General features: G+C 39.9%; 1 protein-coding gene across 1 annotated transcript; it reads right to left on the bottom strand.

Moving 5' to 3' along the window:
* Positions 1 to 12,611: 12,611 nt before the first annotated feature.
* LOC143703907 (sodium- and chloride-dependent GABA transporter 2-like) lies at positions 12,612 to 15,401 on the bottom strand. The gene is made up of 3 exons (XM_077197383.1): positions 15,306 to 15,401; positions 14,628 to 14,774; positions 12,612 to 12,876 (listed from the first exon to the last, which is right to left on the bottom strand). The coding sequence occupies exons 1-3, from the start codon at positions 15,372 to 15,374 to the stop codon at positions 12,715 to 12,717; spliced, it is 378 nt and encodes a 125-aa protein (XP_077053498.1). The 5' UTR covers positions 15,375 to 15,401; the 3' UTR covers positions 12,612 to 12,714.
* Between the last annotated feature and the right edge of the window lie 1,796 nt (positions 15,402 to 17,197).

Here is a 17,197-nt window from a genome sequence, read left to right on the forward strand (position 1 = left end):
TCATATGTGTATTCTCCACATTACCTCCCTCTGGGTTGGATGTGGCTTCCGCAGCGTCCCTTCCTTCCAACGTACGGGGAACGCTTTCCCAGTGGTCCTGTAGGAACAGCAGTGACTTCCCTGGCCTAAGCCCTGTCCTTCCCCGCCTTAAGTTTGCGGGGGCATCAGGAGGCTTTGGTTTAGGCACTGGAAGGTGGCAGCGTTAGTGGCGTGTTCAATGGTTGATCCCATTTCAGTCGCGTCGACTACGTCCGACGTTATCGACTGAAAGGGAACGTCCTGGTTGCGTATGCAACCCACCGTTCCCTGAAGGAGGGAACGGAGGACGTAGTCCCCTTGCCACTACCGCTGGACCACCGCTGACCCCGGGTTACTCTCGGCTCCTCAGCGAAAAGCAACTAGTGCGTGCATCCACTTCCGTATTTATACCCGCGCCGCGGGGGCGGAGTGTGTGATGCAAATCACGCACGCCAAATTCCATTGGCTCGTTCAATAGTAATCGAAGATGATAGGCTCCCTAGCGTGATCCCATTTCAGTCGCGTCGACTACGTCCTCCGTTCCCTCCTTCAGGGAACGGTGGGTTGCATACGCAACCAGGACGTTCTGAATTGAAATATCCAGTTTGTGGCGCTAAAAGTTTAATGTTCCATCACGTTTCATAATAACGTACACCTACACTATATTATTATACCCTAAACCTACCCGATAGTGTTAACAAAAGCAAATGCGACATAACAACGTTATCGTAACCATGGTATTTGAACTTGTTTTTTTTACTTTGGGCTCTTACATCGTGACTCGTCTTTCATGAGATGCGTACCCGAGCTCTCTGCAAGTACAATTCTGTACCATCTGAGCTACTGAGCAAGCTTAATAAGTCAGTAAAACTGAACATATGGAGCTGGTAAGGTGATGCAAACTCCAAAATATATTAGTTTACAAATCATGCACTATGGTAAGAAGCCGCATGAAAACAAGTCTTTATTAATCCATAATCTGCCCATGTAATAATAATTTGTTTGTGAAAACAATTAAAAGTGTTTGCTGTTTTACTGCCTCTAGTGTTCATTTATTTTAGAAACTGCAGGGATATACGTATTGGTACGTATTTTGCGTTTTGCAAAAATGTTGCAACAGGAACGTTTTTCCAATGAGTATGGTATTTGTTTAGGACTGGAGCTATACTCTGTAGGAAGGGGGCTGTCCAAGAGGCAGGTTGAACATCCCTGATTTAGAGCATCTTCTAAAGAATCTTCTTTCCATGAATGGAAAGTTTGTCCTCCCTTTGCTGCCACAACAGTTTTCCACTACAGTAGATGGTGGAATATGGCTCCGGGGATTTGATCCCATTCAGACACAAGAGCATACAGTGAGGTCATACACTGATGCTGGGTGATGGGCAAAAAAAAAAAAAATTCCCACAAACATGATGGCACAAAGGGGGTGAGATAAGTTAACGCCAAAGTTTAAAATAGGGTTGGGTTTTGTTGAGCAATAGTCTTACTCATTTAAAATGTGTGAAAATCTGGGGAAACTGCTCAGAACTGTCTGTCCATACAGGTATCTGGTCCATTTCTAGCAAGAGACGTCATAATAGCAATTGATTTAAAGTTTTATTTCGGCCAAGATATGAAATATGACAATGTGTGAGATAACAACAGTATGCACACCTCATACATCTGGTTGGGTGAAAAGAAGAAACATCCAACGTTCCAGTTGGAGTTTGCCTGAAGTCATGTTTTAATACTCTTATCCTTACTCTTTACTGACAATTTCAAAAAAGAAAAGACATTTCAATTTCAATTCCCAAAAAGTCACTAGCTATGTTTCCATCCACATATTTGTATGCAAATTTTGGGATATAAAACTTATCCGCTCAATTGACGGGAATTTATTTTATCCGATAAGACATGCACATAAACTATGCTGGAAACACGAACATTTGGATGGGACTTTGCCTCAACAGATCATGTGATTGGATAATTGTTTTATAAAAATTGCTCAGAAAACTGGTTTTGCTGATGGCAAATTTCTCCCCCACACCGCTGGATTTGGAGCATGTGGCTAATTTATACAGTGTGATGACAATGCATTTTTTTCTGCCAGAACTGGGGGACAATGAAACGGCATAACTGGACTAACCAGCAGAGTAATCTCATTAGACACCATCTCAAATGTTGTTTTAATCATTCTGAAATGCCTTAACCAAAGTTTGTCATCAAAATGATTTGGTATAATTACCTCCTAGAACTGTCTCACACGATTGCATTACCAAACATCAGGCATCCGCCTCCAAACGCTGTCATGTTATATTGAGTTTCATCTGTTTGCTCTGAAGCGCAAGTTATTTATTATGTATCAATAAAGTGCCACATTGGTATCCCCGTTTGCAGCAACCTACACTTTTATTATTGATTCTTTGCGCCAGTTTCCCAGGAAGTGACACATGGGATGGAAACAGTGCTTTATTCACAGATGTTTTAAGCTAAATACACATTTTTGCATACGTTAAATTTGAAACAAAACATTGCTTTGTTTGTTTGAGCAACTAGCCTGACACAGAAACTCTGATTCAACCAAAAACTTTGGTAACACTTTATTTTGATGGTCCCCTTTGAACATTCTGTTAACTATAAGTAACTTTGCAACTACATGTCAACTAACTCTCATTAGAGTACTGTCTGCTTAATATCTGCTAACTCTTTATTGTGATGGTCCTCCAACAGACACTCTACTGACTATAAGTACTTTGCAACTAACCCTAACCCTACCAGTCTACTAATACTCTACTAATACTCTAATGAGAGTTTGTAGACATTTAGGTGCAATGTTACTTATAGACAACAGAATGTGTTAAAGGGACCATCAAAATAAAGTGAAACCATTACTTCAGTTTGCAGTATCCAGGACTATCTGTTCGCTGACCAGTGGCAGATGGGGTCAATGTTTGGGGTAATCCACTGCCAAAGTAATCTCTTTAAAGTCACAATCAAATGCTGGGTGAGTAACCTCAGAATGTGTTCTGTTAACAGAATTGGACTGCTCTCATAGAAGAAGTTAGCTTTACAAAAGCACCTCTCCTATGAGTAATATTTGGGAAACTGACCAAGAACACTGGTATGAATCCCATCCATTTAATCTGTGTCTATGTTGTGTGAAACACAGCCCTCAACCACTCACTGGGCAAATGGCATATGGGTTTGGAATGTGTAAAAATATGTTCAATTTTTGTAGGTCATGACAGTAAAAACGGCACATTCTGTTGATGGATTAAAGGCCTAGTGCTTTTAGGCCTTTTGATTAATTAAATTAATCATAAAAATTAAAAGGTAATGTGTTTTTTGAACTGTAAAAGAACTGCAGGAGCCAATCTGAAATCTTTTGGTGTGTTTTTTTCTCTCTTTCTATTAGCCTATTATTGCATTAATAGATTGAATTATATAATATATGCCAAGCAATGACACAACTTCAATGTCAATGTCTTTTGCCAACCACTATAATTTTACGTCAAACTGACTGCATATGAACATACAATCTTTAAGGGTTAAAGAGACTCTTCTGGTTGGCTTAAAAGGTGGGAGCATGATGCATTGTGTGACGACTGGGAAAAGCTATTAAGAGTGTTACATCACTGTATTTGTAATTAAATATTCATATATCATGGTTCTAGCCAAGACACTGAGTTACTTCAAGGGCATATTTTAGTAGTTTATGTGTCTCTATAAAAACTGGCCGCCAAGAGAAGCATGACTTAGGAAATTGCATTGCCTGTAGATAACCTAACAGAGCAAATGTAAGTGGCAATAGATATTTTGGATGACGTGCAAAATAAAAAATGTTTATTCACACTATTCGACACTTTTCTTGGGAATGAAAAGACATATATCCAAATGCAGCACAATTTCAACAACTCTTTGTCACTTTTCTTGGGATTGAAAAGACTTATATTCAAATGCAGCCACAATGTCAACAGCAAATCAGAGGTTACTCACATTAGATTTGTCATTGCCTGCGATCGTTAAGCGACAGGCACAGAATTGGAGTTGTCAGAGTTGGTTTTCATCACTTTGTTGTATGCTGCCCTCAAATCAATAGAGGCTAATTACACCCCACACTGAATCTGTGAGACTCGTGGTGACAGCAAAACAGGATTACATAGGGGGGAAACTGTTAACATACAACCAAAAATGGTGCACTACTCATTCAGTTTGCTTGTTCACATCTTGTAATGCATGAAGAGCCAATGTGAACGTTCAGTTTGCTTCTTTATTTGTTACAAATGTTATATTTAAATTGCATTCACACTTTAAAGTCCTTGTGTTTTGTCACTTCCATGAGAATGTCGCTCACGTTCGACGTTAAGTTGACGTGACAATGTAATTGGGATCGCATTGAGAGACCAATCTACTTTGAGAGTATTAAGATGAGCCAATGCACATTGGCATCTGATAATTGCATCTACTGCTCTGCTTGCAGCGCGAGCATATAACGAGCAGCAATTGCGTCCCATATTATCTTTCGCTTCGGAGCCGAGCGGTTCTACTGTTCCTGCTCAACAATCTTCTGACAGTGTTAAACTTCAAAAGAAGCAAATGAGTCTGCTCTTCAGGAGAATGCCTCTTCAAAGCTGGTGGTAGTGTCACAGCGGAGACAGTGCTGGCCGGGATTTCACAGAGAGCCGGAAAAACTGCTGTTTTCACAGCTCAGAATCTGCTTTCAATGAGAATGTGAGACTATCATCCTGTTTGAGTAGCCGCAGTCATCCCTTGGTGCTCCAGCACCAGAGAGAGCAGTTTTTCCTGAAAAAACATACACGGTTTGACGCTGCGTCTTTTTCAAGACGTCATTCAAACCGTGTGTTCCTGGTTGCAGTCATTTCCTATCCTCATGTGAAGGCCACTATCACTGTTTCACATGCCTGGGCTTAAGTGTGCTGAAACTGTGCTCGTGGGTGGTTATGTTCTCTCTGAGAGCATGACCACATCGGCACGTTGTTCGTCTAGCCTTTCTTATTAAGGTTTAAGTGATCAGGTTTAAGTGACCCCAGGTGGTCCAGCTGATTTTCAGGCACTTCGGGACTGCACAGGTAGATCTGTTTGCCAACCCGGAAACTATGTTCTATTCCCTGACCAATGGGACCCTCGGTACGGATGCTCTGGCACACAGCTGGCCCCATGACAAGCTCCCTGCGGTGAGCCCGTGTATTTCCTTTGGCAGAGTCTGCTCTGCCATCACTGTCTGGTGTAGCCTCCCCCTTCTCAGGCTGAAGCCACCCCAGTGACATTCTCCACATGTTACCTCCCTTCGGGCAGGATGAGTCTTCTGCAGCGTCCCTCTGCCGTGGAAAGGGACGCTTTCCCAGTGTTATCCAAGAGTTCCACTGTGTGGGGTATAACGGAACGCAGGCCTTCCGCCCCAGCCAGTTGGGAGTCTGAGAGTCTTGCGTAGGGCGCTGGATGTGGCAGCAACCGTGGCGTTTTCCATAGGGATCCCAATTACGTCGTCACGTCGACGTTATGTCAAACGTGAGTGACTGATAGGGAACGTCTCGGTTACTAATGTAACCCTCGTTCCCTGAAGGAGGGAACGGGAGACACAATGTCCCGTCGCCACTTGTTGCTGACCATCGCTGTGCGTCCGAACCCGTCTTGGCTCCTCAGTGTAAAACAATATGGGACGCACCTGCTGCTCATTATATCGTCGCTGCCCGATCTTCAGTTAGGAAGTGAAGATCAGTTCAGGACTGTTCAGGAAGTGAAAAAAAACACCATAATTACAAAAGCAGTTGAACGTAGCGTTGCATACTTGGTACGGCATCTTTAAATGTAATCATATTTTTGCCAGTGTAATGATATAATCCACATTTGACCAAAATCGAGTTTAAATGGACATACGTGCATATTTTACAGTAACGGTGGTCGATACGCGTTCTTCCGATCATTAATTAGAATGACCAAGTCGCGTTTCATATTGACAGATGAATAGGCAACACTCAGTTTATTAAATAGCCTACGTCTCAGTTTATTACTGGTCTTCTTTTAAGACAGACATCACACACAGTTTGATGGGAAACCCAAGTGTAGGGTCTTTTTTTTAGGTTATGGATCGTGAACAGGTAAGGATGATAACAGTCAGGTAAGATTGGAACCACACAGATGGAGAACAGATGAAGATAAAGAGTCTTTCGATGAAGGAAAGCTGAGATGGACATGAGGTAAGTAACTCTACTAACTTAGAACAGAGAAGTCCATTTGGTAAGTAACTAAATACGCTCATTTTATTAAATAGCCTACGTCTCAGTTTATTAAAAACGCTCAGTTTATTAAATGTCTCTTGCAAACTATGAAGGGACAATGAATCAATACACTGACATGGCAATGCTAGACTGATATTTTGTTTGCACAGTCCTATCGTAATTTTGTGAATATATAATAAACTTGAGAACAGTTGTTAAAAAGAAACATTTGCTGATACTTTACCTCACTGTGTAATTCGGCTATCCAATGCTGAGCTTCCAGAGACGCTTAAAGCTCCGTTCAAGCCCCGTTCACACTACAAGCGACTTTGTCGCTGCATGTCGCCAGTGGCTGGCGATGAGGTCGCTTGTGGGCGTTCCCACTACTGGTTGCCTTTATGAATGACATCCAATGATGTGGAGAAGGATCATGCGCGCTCCGCTCCTATTGGTTGTCGCTTCCGAAAGTCGCTCTTAATTTGCATAAAATTAAACTGATCTCAACTTTGTTGCGTCGCCAGTCAAGCCCCATCCGGTAGCCAACGGTCGCGACCGCGCGTGTCGCCGGAAGTCGCCCGCTCAGAATTGAAAATGAATGGTATCGTGTCGCTTGGTCGCGTGTAGGGTGAACACAGCTTCACACCGCCAGCGACAAAGCGACATGATCCCATTCATTTCAATGGAGCGCTGGCGACATCCGGCGACACGGGCGACATTGACCGTTGGCGACAGAATGCGGGCGTGTCAAGCGACAAGAGACAAGCGACAAAAGTTGAGAAATTTCAACTTTATGCAAATGAGAAGAGATTTTCGCGAGCGACAACCAATAGGAAAGAAGCCTTTTCAGTGGAGCTCACGTCACCGTCTCCAGTGCAGGCAAGACAGAAGAGTTCGAGGATGATTACACTGTTTAATATGATTTAACTGTAACCACATATATGGATATAATAAAATGATGCATGGAAAAGAAACTGTCGACAGTCTCAGTGAGTTTAATTCATACATTTATAGTTCGAGTTGTCTAATTTTATGATGCAAGTTTAGTACTGCTGCAGTTCATTTTACAGTTTCCCCTGCATTGTTTTGACTATTAGGGACAAGAAAATTGATTATTTGTCAAATACGAATGACGTTTTAGTAATTTCTGACAGTATGAGTGAGTTTAATTTGTTGATTGATCGATCGTTAATCTAGTAAATTATTTAATCCACTGAACACTGCTATGGTAATATAAAAACACTCTCCCAACAGCAAATACTGTTTCTTTTTAGCCTAATTCCTAGTTTTTTTCCTAAAATTAAAATTGTATAGTTGTATATATCACTTGTGATGGTATTTTGTATAGATATGGCCAGACGTGCAGTCTACCAATAACATTAGAGCGACAGCACTACGAACGCCCACAAGCGACATCATAGTACAGAGCCTAGCGACATACAGCGACAAAGTCGCTGGCGGTGTGAACGGGGTTTAAGATAACTTCACGAGACCGGCGAGATGCCTCCACAGGGTGGGAGATACACGGCGTGATTGACAGCTTTGACACCAAATGGATGTACGTGAAAATCAGATGACATGATTTCACAACTTTTCATTGGACATTTAGATAATGTGAAGCATACTGTATACGGAAATGAACCTGGACATTCTATCCGTCGAAAAATCTAAAAATCGGCAAAATGGACATACACGGTTTTCATCGGACAGCGACGATATGCTCGCACTGCAAGCAGAGCAGCTGATGCAATTATCGCATGCCAATGTGCACTGGCTTGTTTGATACTCTTGAAGTAGATTGGTCTCTCAAGGCGATCCCAATTACGTTGTCACGTCGACTTTACGGCTTCAGGGAACGAGGGTTACATTAGTAACTGAGACATTTCTTCTTGCAGATTGCACAAAAACGTCAAAGTGAAATGCTCAATGAGTGACCCTGTAAGTGATTTAAGGTTCATCTGCTGTAGATTAATGTGAATCTGGCAATGTTTTACTACGTATCATGACAACATTATTGTACGTATCATGGCAGTTAATGCTCTATCGCATTTGAAATTAACGTAACGTTACCACCTAATACTAAACCCTGACCTAAACCTAACCGATGCTGTTAACAAAAGCAAACGTGAGATAAAAGCGAGTTTACTGAAGCAACCATGCTATTTCCGCTTGCTTCTCCAAGTCTTTGTGCTCTTTTTGTGATAATTATAATTTGTCTGGAAAAAAGCTAATGTTTTTTGTTGTTTTATGGCACTAGTGTTCATTTCAGCTGGAAACTGCAGTGAATTGTATATAGGAACGTACCTACAGTAGAGGAATTTTTTTTTCCAACTTGATCTGTGTTGCTTGTCTAGCATATTCATCACGTTTTAAGTATTTTTAAACATTGATTTTAACTGCATAATTAGACACAAATACACATTGGGAAGAATTTTTTTTTTTTTTTGCATTGTAAGAGGTTGTGTACAGCTTCTCATTGTGCATGTGTGGCAATGCAAGTCATGCCTGCAGATGCATTAAATCAATGCAGAGGTTATTGAGCTGCATGGGTCCCTGGCATGCACAGATAGCACGTCAACTTTGAGGAATTTCATCTTTTAATACTGTGACAGGGGACATAAATCTACATCACAGGACCTGCAGAGAGAAGGAGAGCGTGTGTATTTGAGACAAGAGGGAGGGAATGAGAGATGCACAGATGACAGTGTTTTGTGATTTGTCACAAACCCTGCAGCAATTTTGCACCTTCAGCAAACTGTCCCTCCTAAGAGCCTCATTGAGTGGAATTGCAATTTCTTGCTGCACTTTGAGATCAGGTCTCCTGTAGAAAATGTATGCTGTCTGGAAAGACAATGATGCCCCCAAGTGTAGTTTAAACAAAATTAATATTTCACTGCAGATTGAGGTCATAAAAGTTGCATTAGGCGTACGATACACAGAGATTACAGAGCATTCAGACAAAGATCCAGAGCGATCAGTGATATAGTCTTATCGGTCCTGTATATTACGTGTCTTCAACTATTGTGCACACTGTAAAATGGTAAAAGACTGTAAAATGCTACAGTGAAAACACTTTATAATTCCCTTACTTATAGTGTCCTATTTGTGTGTATACAGTAAAAACATTGCAAGCATTATGGCATTATAGTATAAAGAAATGTTATGATAAAAAATAAGAAACTAAGTGCCATTTTGGTTACACTTTATTTTACAGTGTCAATGTCACCTATGTTACATGTAGTTACTATAGTAATAACTATAAATTATGCATAATTACATGCAATAAACCTAAACCAAACCAAGCCCTAATCCTAACCCTATGGTAAGTACATCTAGTTCATTAATATCACTCAGCACTTAAATGTATAATTAGCGTCACGGTTGGTTTTGATTCATGTTCCTGTTTCACCTTAAAATATAACCCTTTTTTTTACAGTCCTGTTCTACATGTTTGTTCTATGTACTTTATAACTAGGTATAAAGTTATAACCCATATTAAGTCCAAGTAGTTATATCAACTACATTGTTATGAAGTTATATCAACTACTTATATATCTTGCTTAAGTACGCTTAAGTAGAAGTAAAAGCACACAAACTGTAAAATAAAGTTCAGCCATCATTTATTTAAAAGAAAGATAGCACAAGCACACCTTTTAAGCTGTTTATTCTAAAAGAAAAAAATATTTGTTGGGTTTTAAAACAGTTCAGGTCAGAAACAACTGATATACTGTTCAAAATGTAGACTTGGTGTTTGGCAAATTTAGTGGAACATTAATGGTTATATATCAAGACTATAATATATATATATAAAGACTATTATATATTAAATCAAATCACAAAACAAACACACACACACAAATTTAACAAAATATTGTCAAAATGTAGGGCTAATAATTAACCTTATAAGAACTTATAAGAAGCCAGAAACCATCATAGACACTCATCCCATTGAGAGCCGCCTCCTATTGGTCCACCAGAGTAAACTCCTCCATTAAGCCCCACCTTTGTGCTATGACAGGCATGGTAAACCCCGAAGCCATTACATGACATTATCTGTTAATTGAATGTCCCTTCAGATTACATGGATGAGAGGCTCAAATGAGGAAAGCTAATGACCAACTGGAAGAAAAAGAGAGATTGAACTCCCAGTACAGGAATTATGATTAACAAATATTCAAGCAATATATTGATTGTGCACCAGTATTTAAAACTGTTCTTATCACTTAGTTATTAAGTGTGAGTTTTTGGAGGGGGTGTTCACTTATATAGTGTAATAATATAGTAGCAACAAATAATAGATTGGAAAAAGTCTTAAATCAAACAAATTATTTATCCATTTGAAGTAAAAAATAAAAAAAATAATAGTATGTTTTAATGCAACAGGATCTAATAAATTTGAATAAAAGGAAACATTTCAAATATATCAGGTATTATATTCCTTATATAAATGGTATAGAACATTTTATATTGCTTCAGTTACCAATATAATGACAGAGACAAATGAGAAAATGCATATACAAATATAACAAGATAACAATGTAAACAGATAAATTAGAGCAAGATAAATTAACATATTTAGGACTAAAATGAATTCAAGAATCTATGAACATGCAATCATATCACTTGAAATTTAATATATAAAGTTGCCAATAAGTAAAAAGTTTTGTACTGCATAAAATGGTCATTTTAAAACTTGAAGTATAGTCATTTTGTATAGTTTAACTTTATTTTACTCCACTCCAATCTTGAATACGGAGGCTGAACATTATTTTTCAAAACATATATTTAATGCTTTTAAATTGCCTCGGCTGCAGTAAACCTCAATTTGAACTCATGGAAACAGTTCTAGTTCTCCTAAAAACATCATAATATATAATAATAATTAAAAACTTAAAAAATTAACCTTATTTTGTTCATTTGACATCTTAAGTGATATTTCATTTGAAAAATTGAATATACTGCAATACAATTTGTTGTCAGGTAATAAAGTATAGTTTATATTTAAATTAACGGGTGATATCAGCTAAATTGGGGGCACTTTTTGGTAAATCCTTTGGGACAATAATACAATACCATATATGCCTTTTCCATGTGTTTTTATGATTCATAATGACTTTTTTTGATAATTTTGTGTTGAAATTATGTAATAAAATATAATTATTTAGGCCCTACATTTCTTGAAACATCAGCTGTGCCAACCTTTTTTGCATGAGCAGTTTCATGTAAAATGGGCCAGTTGTTCAGGTAAAATGGGCCAGTCAAACTGCAAAGGGAAATAGTAGGCTAATTTATCCTCAATTTTAATTTTAAAACACAATTGCTTATACAGCCACATGACATTTAAACTGCAGTTAAACAAACATATTCATATGCGCCATTAAAAAAAACATTTTGGGTGCAAACCCACGTATTCAAATGTGCAATTAAAAAAGTCAATTTTGGAACAGCATTGACTGATGTTAGTGGTGTGTTTGTGTGTGTGTGTGTGTGTGTGTGTGTGTGTGTGTGTGTGTGTGTGTGTGTGTGTGTGTGAGGGCACACATGTCTGGTTTGCTATCTTTGTGGGGACTCTCCATAGGCATAATGGTTTTTACACTGTACAAACTGTATATTCTGTCCCCTTACACTAATCCTACCCCTAAACCTGCCCATCACAGAAAACTTTATGCATTTTTACATTTTCAAAATTCAAAGTTTAGTATATTTATTAAACCTTTTCCCTCGTGGGGACTGCTGGCTGGTCCACACAATGTAGGTGATCTCAGGTTTTACTATCCTTGTGGGGACATTTGGTCCCCGCAATGTAATATAAACACAGGCAGACACACACACACACACAGACACACACACACACACACACACACACACACACACACACACACACACACACACACACACACACACACACACACACACACACAGATGATGGCCCATTTTAGCTGAAACCATGTGGTCCATTTTACCTTAGTGGGGTAAGGTAAATTGGGTCACCAAGAAAAACATCACTTTTTCAAAAAATATGTTCATATACCAAACTAACAACATTATTTCTGATTGATGCCATCAAGACGGATATTATGCATATTTTTTTATGTGCATGTTTTTTTTATTATAGATTTATCATCCTTATAACATTAAGTTAGATTTGGTATGCCAGGCTACTTACCATGCAGCTTTCTGGTGTAGCCTTGATTTGAATGATTCCCCCGCCCACCACATCAACCATAAACTAATCAAATCACCTGTTACTTGTCAAGCACAGTTATGACAACAGTTTGAAATCATTTGCAGTCATTGGCTCTAAATTCCAGAGGAGCTGGGACCCCCAAACCTTAAATGGCCCATTTTACCTGATGGCCCATTTGACCTGATATCAACCTAATTTATTAAAGTCAAAAATATTATTTAATATGAGTAATATGTTATGGCTTTTTATAATACATAAAGTCCTATCTGTACTCAAAATCATCCTTCTGCCTTCTCAAACTCCACTGGTATGTTCTGTGTTTGCTTTCTCTGCTCCATCTTCCTGAATGTTTCGAGATCTCTGTGCTTTGATGATTACACGATTAAACAGTGTGAGGCGTGGACTGTTTGGTCGGAGCTGCTTCAGGTCACTAGAGGGGGTGATGATGTCACGACCCTGAGGAGATGGAAAGGAGATTGAACATTAATTTCCTTAAAGGGGCACTATTATGCTTTTTCATTTTTTAAACTTTAGCTAGTGTGTAATGTTGCTGTTTGAGCATACAAAATATCTGCAAGGTCTTTAAAGCTCAAAGTCCACTCCAAAGGGAGATATTTTACTTTACAGAATCCACTTTCCAAGAACTACAATTATTTTTCTGGGCTTTATGAAGTACTCGTATGATACGCAGTATGATAACTGCGCTCGTTAAAATTACAAATGACTTACTTTTAGCTTTTGACCAAGGCTGTATCTCAATACTAGTTTTACTTGATGTTAGTGCAATGTTCGATACTATAGATCATAAAATACTCTTAGATCGACTAAAACATTACACTGGTATTCAGGGACAGGCATTAAAGTGGTTTAGATTGTACCTATCAGACTGTTACTATTTTGTCTTTTTAAAAGGGAAAAACCTAAGTTAACGTCAGTAAATTATGGAGTGCCGCAAGGATCTGTGTTAGGCCCTCTGCTATTTTCAATATGCTGCCACTTTGTAATATTATAAGAAAACATGGAATTAGTTTCTACTGTTATGCGATAATACTCATATGCCGAAAATATGTTGACAGAGTGTGTAAAATATATAAAATACATAAAATATTGGATGACCTTTCATGTTCTTCTATTCAGATAAGACGGAGGTATTACTTGTTGGACTAGTCTCTTAGAATACAATTTGCATTTAGAAGGGTGTCCTGTAAATTAATCCTCTACAGTTAAAGGCCTGGGTGTTATATTAGACAGCAACTTGTTTTTTTATATATATTACAAAAACAGTCTTCTTCCACTCAGAAACATCGCTAAGCTCCGGAACATGCTATCTGTTTCTGATGCAGAAAAGTTAGTTCATGCATTCATGACCTCTAGACTAGATTACTGTAATGCATTACTAGCTGGTTGTCCTGCACCCTCAATAAACAAGCTACAATTAGTCCAAAATGCAGTTGCTAGAGTTTTTATAGGTCAAGAAAATATGATCATATAACACCAATTTTATCATCTCTACACTGGTTACCTATTAAGTTCCGTATCAGTTACAAAGTATTGCTATTGACTAATAGCAGGCCCTAAATGGTTTAGCCTCTTCTATCTTCTGGACATCTTCTATCACCCTACATTCCATCACACTCTTTTAGGTCACAAAACTCGGGTCTTTTGGTTGTACATAGGATATCTAAGTCCACTAAAGGAGGGAGAGCGTTTTCACATTTGGCTCCTAAACTCTGGAATAGCCTTACTGATAATGTTTTGGGCTCAGACTTACTCTCCCAGTTTCAATCTAGATTAAATATCCATCTCATAACCTTTCAGATATCGCAGATCAAATGCACATGATTATCTTTGCTTAATGTTATGAACAGCAGCTACGCTAATTCTATTCCATTTACTTTTCTGTTTTATCTCAGGATGCCCATCCTGATGGAACCATCACTAAGCTTACTTAAGCTGGACTATTTTAGTGAAAATTGACGCTAAAGCGGTACCCTATGCATTAAAAAGTGACACCAAGGGGCCCTAACCAAGCATTCATATGTGACGAGCTGGGAGTGAGAATGAATCAATATCAGTACTTAAGAATGGAGAACAAATGCTGCGACAGATGGAATTGAATGAGATACATGGAAAAAAATGATTTAATAAATGCATGCATGACTGGATGATGATTGGATGGGTTGAATTGATTGGTGGCTCTCTCTTACCCTTCTTAAAGAGATGAACAGGAAGACTGGGATGCAGACCATGGGAATGACTGTGAGTAGAGGTGCAAACTTGTAACTCCAGTGTGGCACAGATTGATCAAGTGAAGGCACAGATTTACTGCCCAGCAGGCTATACAGCAGAGTAGACTGAGGGCAAAAAAAGAAACACATTCCTGTGCTTTTAAAATGAATTCTGGGTTCGAAAAAGAACTTAATTCACAACGGTTAATTAACTATGTTGTATGCGAATGAGCATAGGACATATAACTTTCTGAAGATACTATATAGTTAAAGTACCTTGAGGATTTTGAAAAGCCTGAGCTCTGCAGAACCAGCCTCAAAATGACCACTGAATCATTTTACTTTTCATTTGAAAATAGTTTTGGATTAAAGTGTCTGCTAAATGAGTCAATCTAAATGCATGTAGTTATAGATTGCCATTAGTTGTTTTAAAGGTGTGTAAAAAAAGATAAATAAAAATAAAAGAGACAGAAGACCAAAAAAACTTCAAACAATGGAACCTGAAATAGTCAATGAAGGGTGAAATATCAATGAAACGCCAATGAAACGTGAAATAATCAATGGTAAAATAATGAGGAAACTATGCAGATTTCTGGACAATGAACAAAAACAGTTACAGAAGAGCGAGACTGTGCTAGAGACAAATTGTGAACTCACGGCACAGATGAGAGGGGTAATGAAGAGCCAGCAGTACTTCAGCACGGGGAATGGTGCGTATCCTATCATATCTTCAATGTTGTCGTAGAAACGGTTTGCACCTGCAAACCAGTCATTCGTGTGACATTTTTTTTCTTGTTTATCTTACACCCATTTTTGAAAATGTATTTCTTATTGCAGTTAGTTTTAGTTGTGAGTGTGTGTGTGTGTGTGTGTGTGTGTGTGTGTGTTGTCCTTTTAAACCCAAGTTAAGGGGACATTTTGTCCTTTTCTAAAGAGATTAAACCACAAACATCCCTGCAAGTGTACTGACCTGCTCAACAGAAAATCGCATACGAAATTTTTGCAAAAACCACCCACAGTTTCCACCCAGTTTCAAACTGGGGACCTTTCGCGTGTGAGGCGAACGTGATAACCACTACACTACTGAAACACGTCTTCAGGTTGCAGACATAAATCTTTAGGTGCACGCTTATTAAAAAGCATATAAAGGAAATGATCGCTGCACCCACCTAGCGTGGCAAACAGTTAAAATTTTCTGTCAGAATCCAACCACTGTTTCTGCTCGGTTTCGCGTGTTAGGCGAATGTGATGACCACTACACTACAGAAACCTATTGATGAGGCACATGTGCTTTTAGAAGATGGCTCCCTCCCATTTGGTGGTTCTAGATCGGTTCCAAATATGTGTTTCAGCAAAACGGTTCGAAGGAAACCCCCGATCGGCCCGAAACTGACGTATGCGTCCCGTCACGGGCCCCTGGGACGGGTTCTAGAGTTCCGCGTCCCTCTGACCTTTTTTCGCGCTAATTGGCCACCAACAGCCCCATGGAATAAGTTGCACGTGGGACGTCAAATAAACAGGGGCCAAAAGGGGTCGAAAGGTCGCAGCGGCCCCAAATTCGGCACGGCGGTAGTCCGGGGGCCCCCGGTTCTAGATCACGGGTTTGGTGGTTCTAGATCGGTTCTAAGTATGTGTTTCAGCAAAACGGTTCGAAGGAAACGCCCGATCGGCCCGAAACTGACATATGCGTCCCTTCACGGGCCCCGGGGACGGGTTCTAGAGTTCCGTGCCCAAAACTGCTCGTTTGGCCGAAAAAAGCCCCCCTTGACCTGGAAGCGCCTGTGAAGTTAAAACTGAATAAGTTGCACGTGGGAGGGCGGAAATACAGGGGTCGAAAGGTCGCACCGCCTCCAAATTCGCCGCCCTGGTAGTCGAGGGGCCCCTGGTTCTAGATCCCGGATCGCAGGGTTCAAGATCGGTTCCAAGTGTATAATTTTTTTGTGCAAAAATCTCCTCACTTTTGGTCCTACTGAGCATATGTCTTTCTGTGTGTGCAAGAGGGCTGCCACTAATTGGACCATGTCCTCGGTGAAGGGTGGACAGAAAGGTCCGATCGGCCCGAAACTGACGTATGCGTCAACCGGGGCCCCCGGTTCTAGATCACGGGTTTGGTGGTTCTAGATCGGTTTGTGTTTCAGCCAAACGCTTTGAAGGAAACGCCCGATCGGCCCGAAACCGACACGCGGGTCTCGTCACGGGCCCCGGGGACGGGTTCTAGAGTTCCGCGTCCCTCTGACCTTTTTTTGCGCTAATTGGCCACCAACAGCCCCATGGAATAAGTTGCACGTGGGACGTCAAATAAACAGTCGCCCTAAGGGGTCAAAAGTTCGCAGGACCTCGAGATTGGTCACGGACGACCGCCACGGGCCCCCGAATCGGGCCCCAGAGTATCGTGGCTCTAGATGCTTCCTGAGCCTACTAGGCCATCTAATCCTAACTGCTGAATTAACCCTTGCAGACACATGCTCCCATAGAGATCAATGGGAGACAGAGAGGTGCATAAAAAATAGCTAAAAATAAACTTTGCATGCCTCGGCCCTCTGTCTGTC

Source organism: Siphateles boraxobius, unplaced genomic scaffold (assembly GCF_051911475.1).
Source record: "Siphateles boraxobius isolate OS27281-9 unplaced genomic scaffold, OSU_SipBor_1 39, whole genome shotgun sequence".
In the NCBI taxonomy this organism is placed as follows: domain Eukaryota; kingdom Metazoa; phylum Chordata; class Actinopteri; order Cypriniformes; family Leuciscidae; genus Siphateles; species Siphateles boraxobius.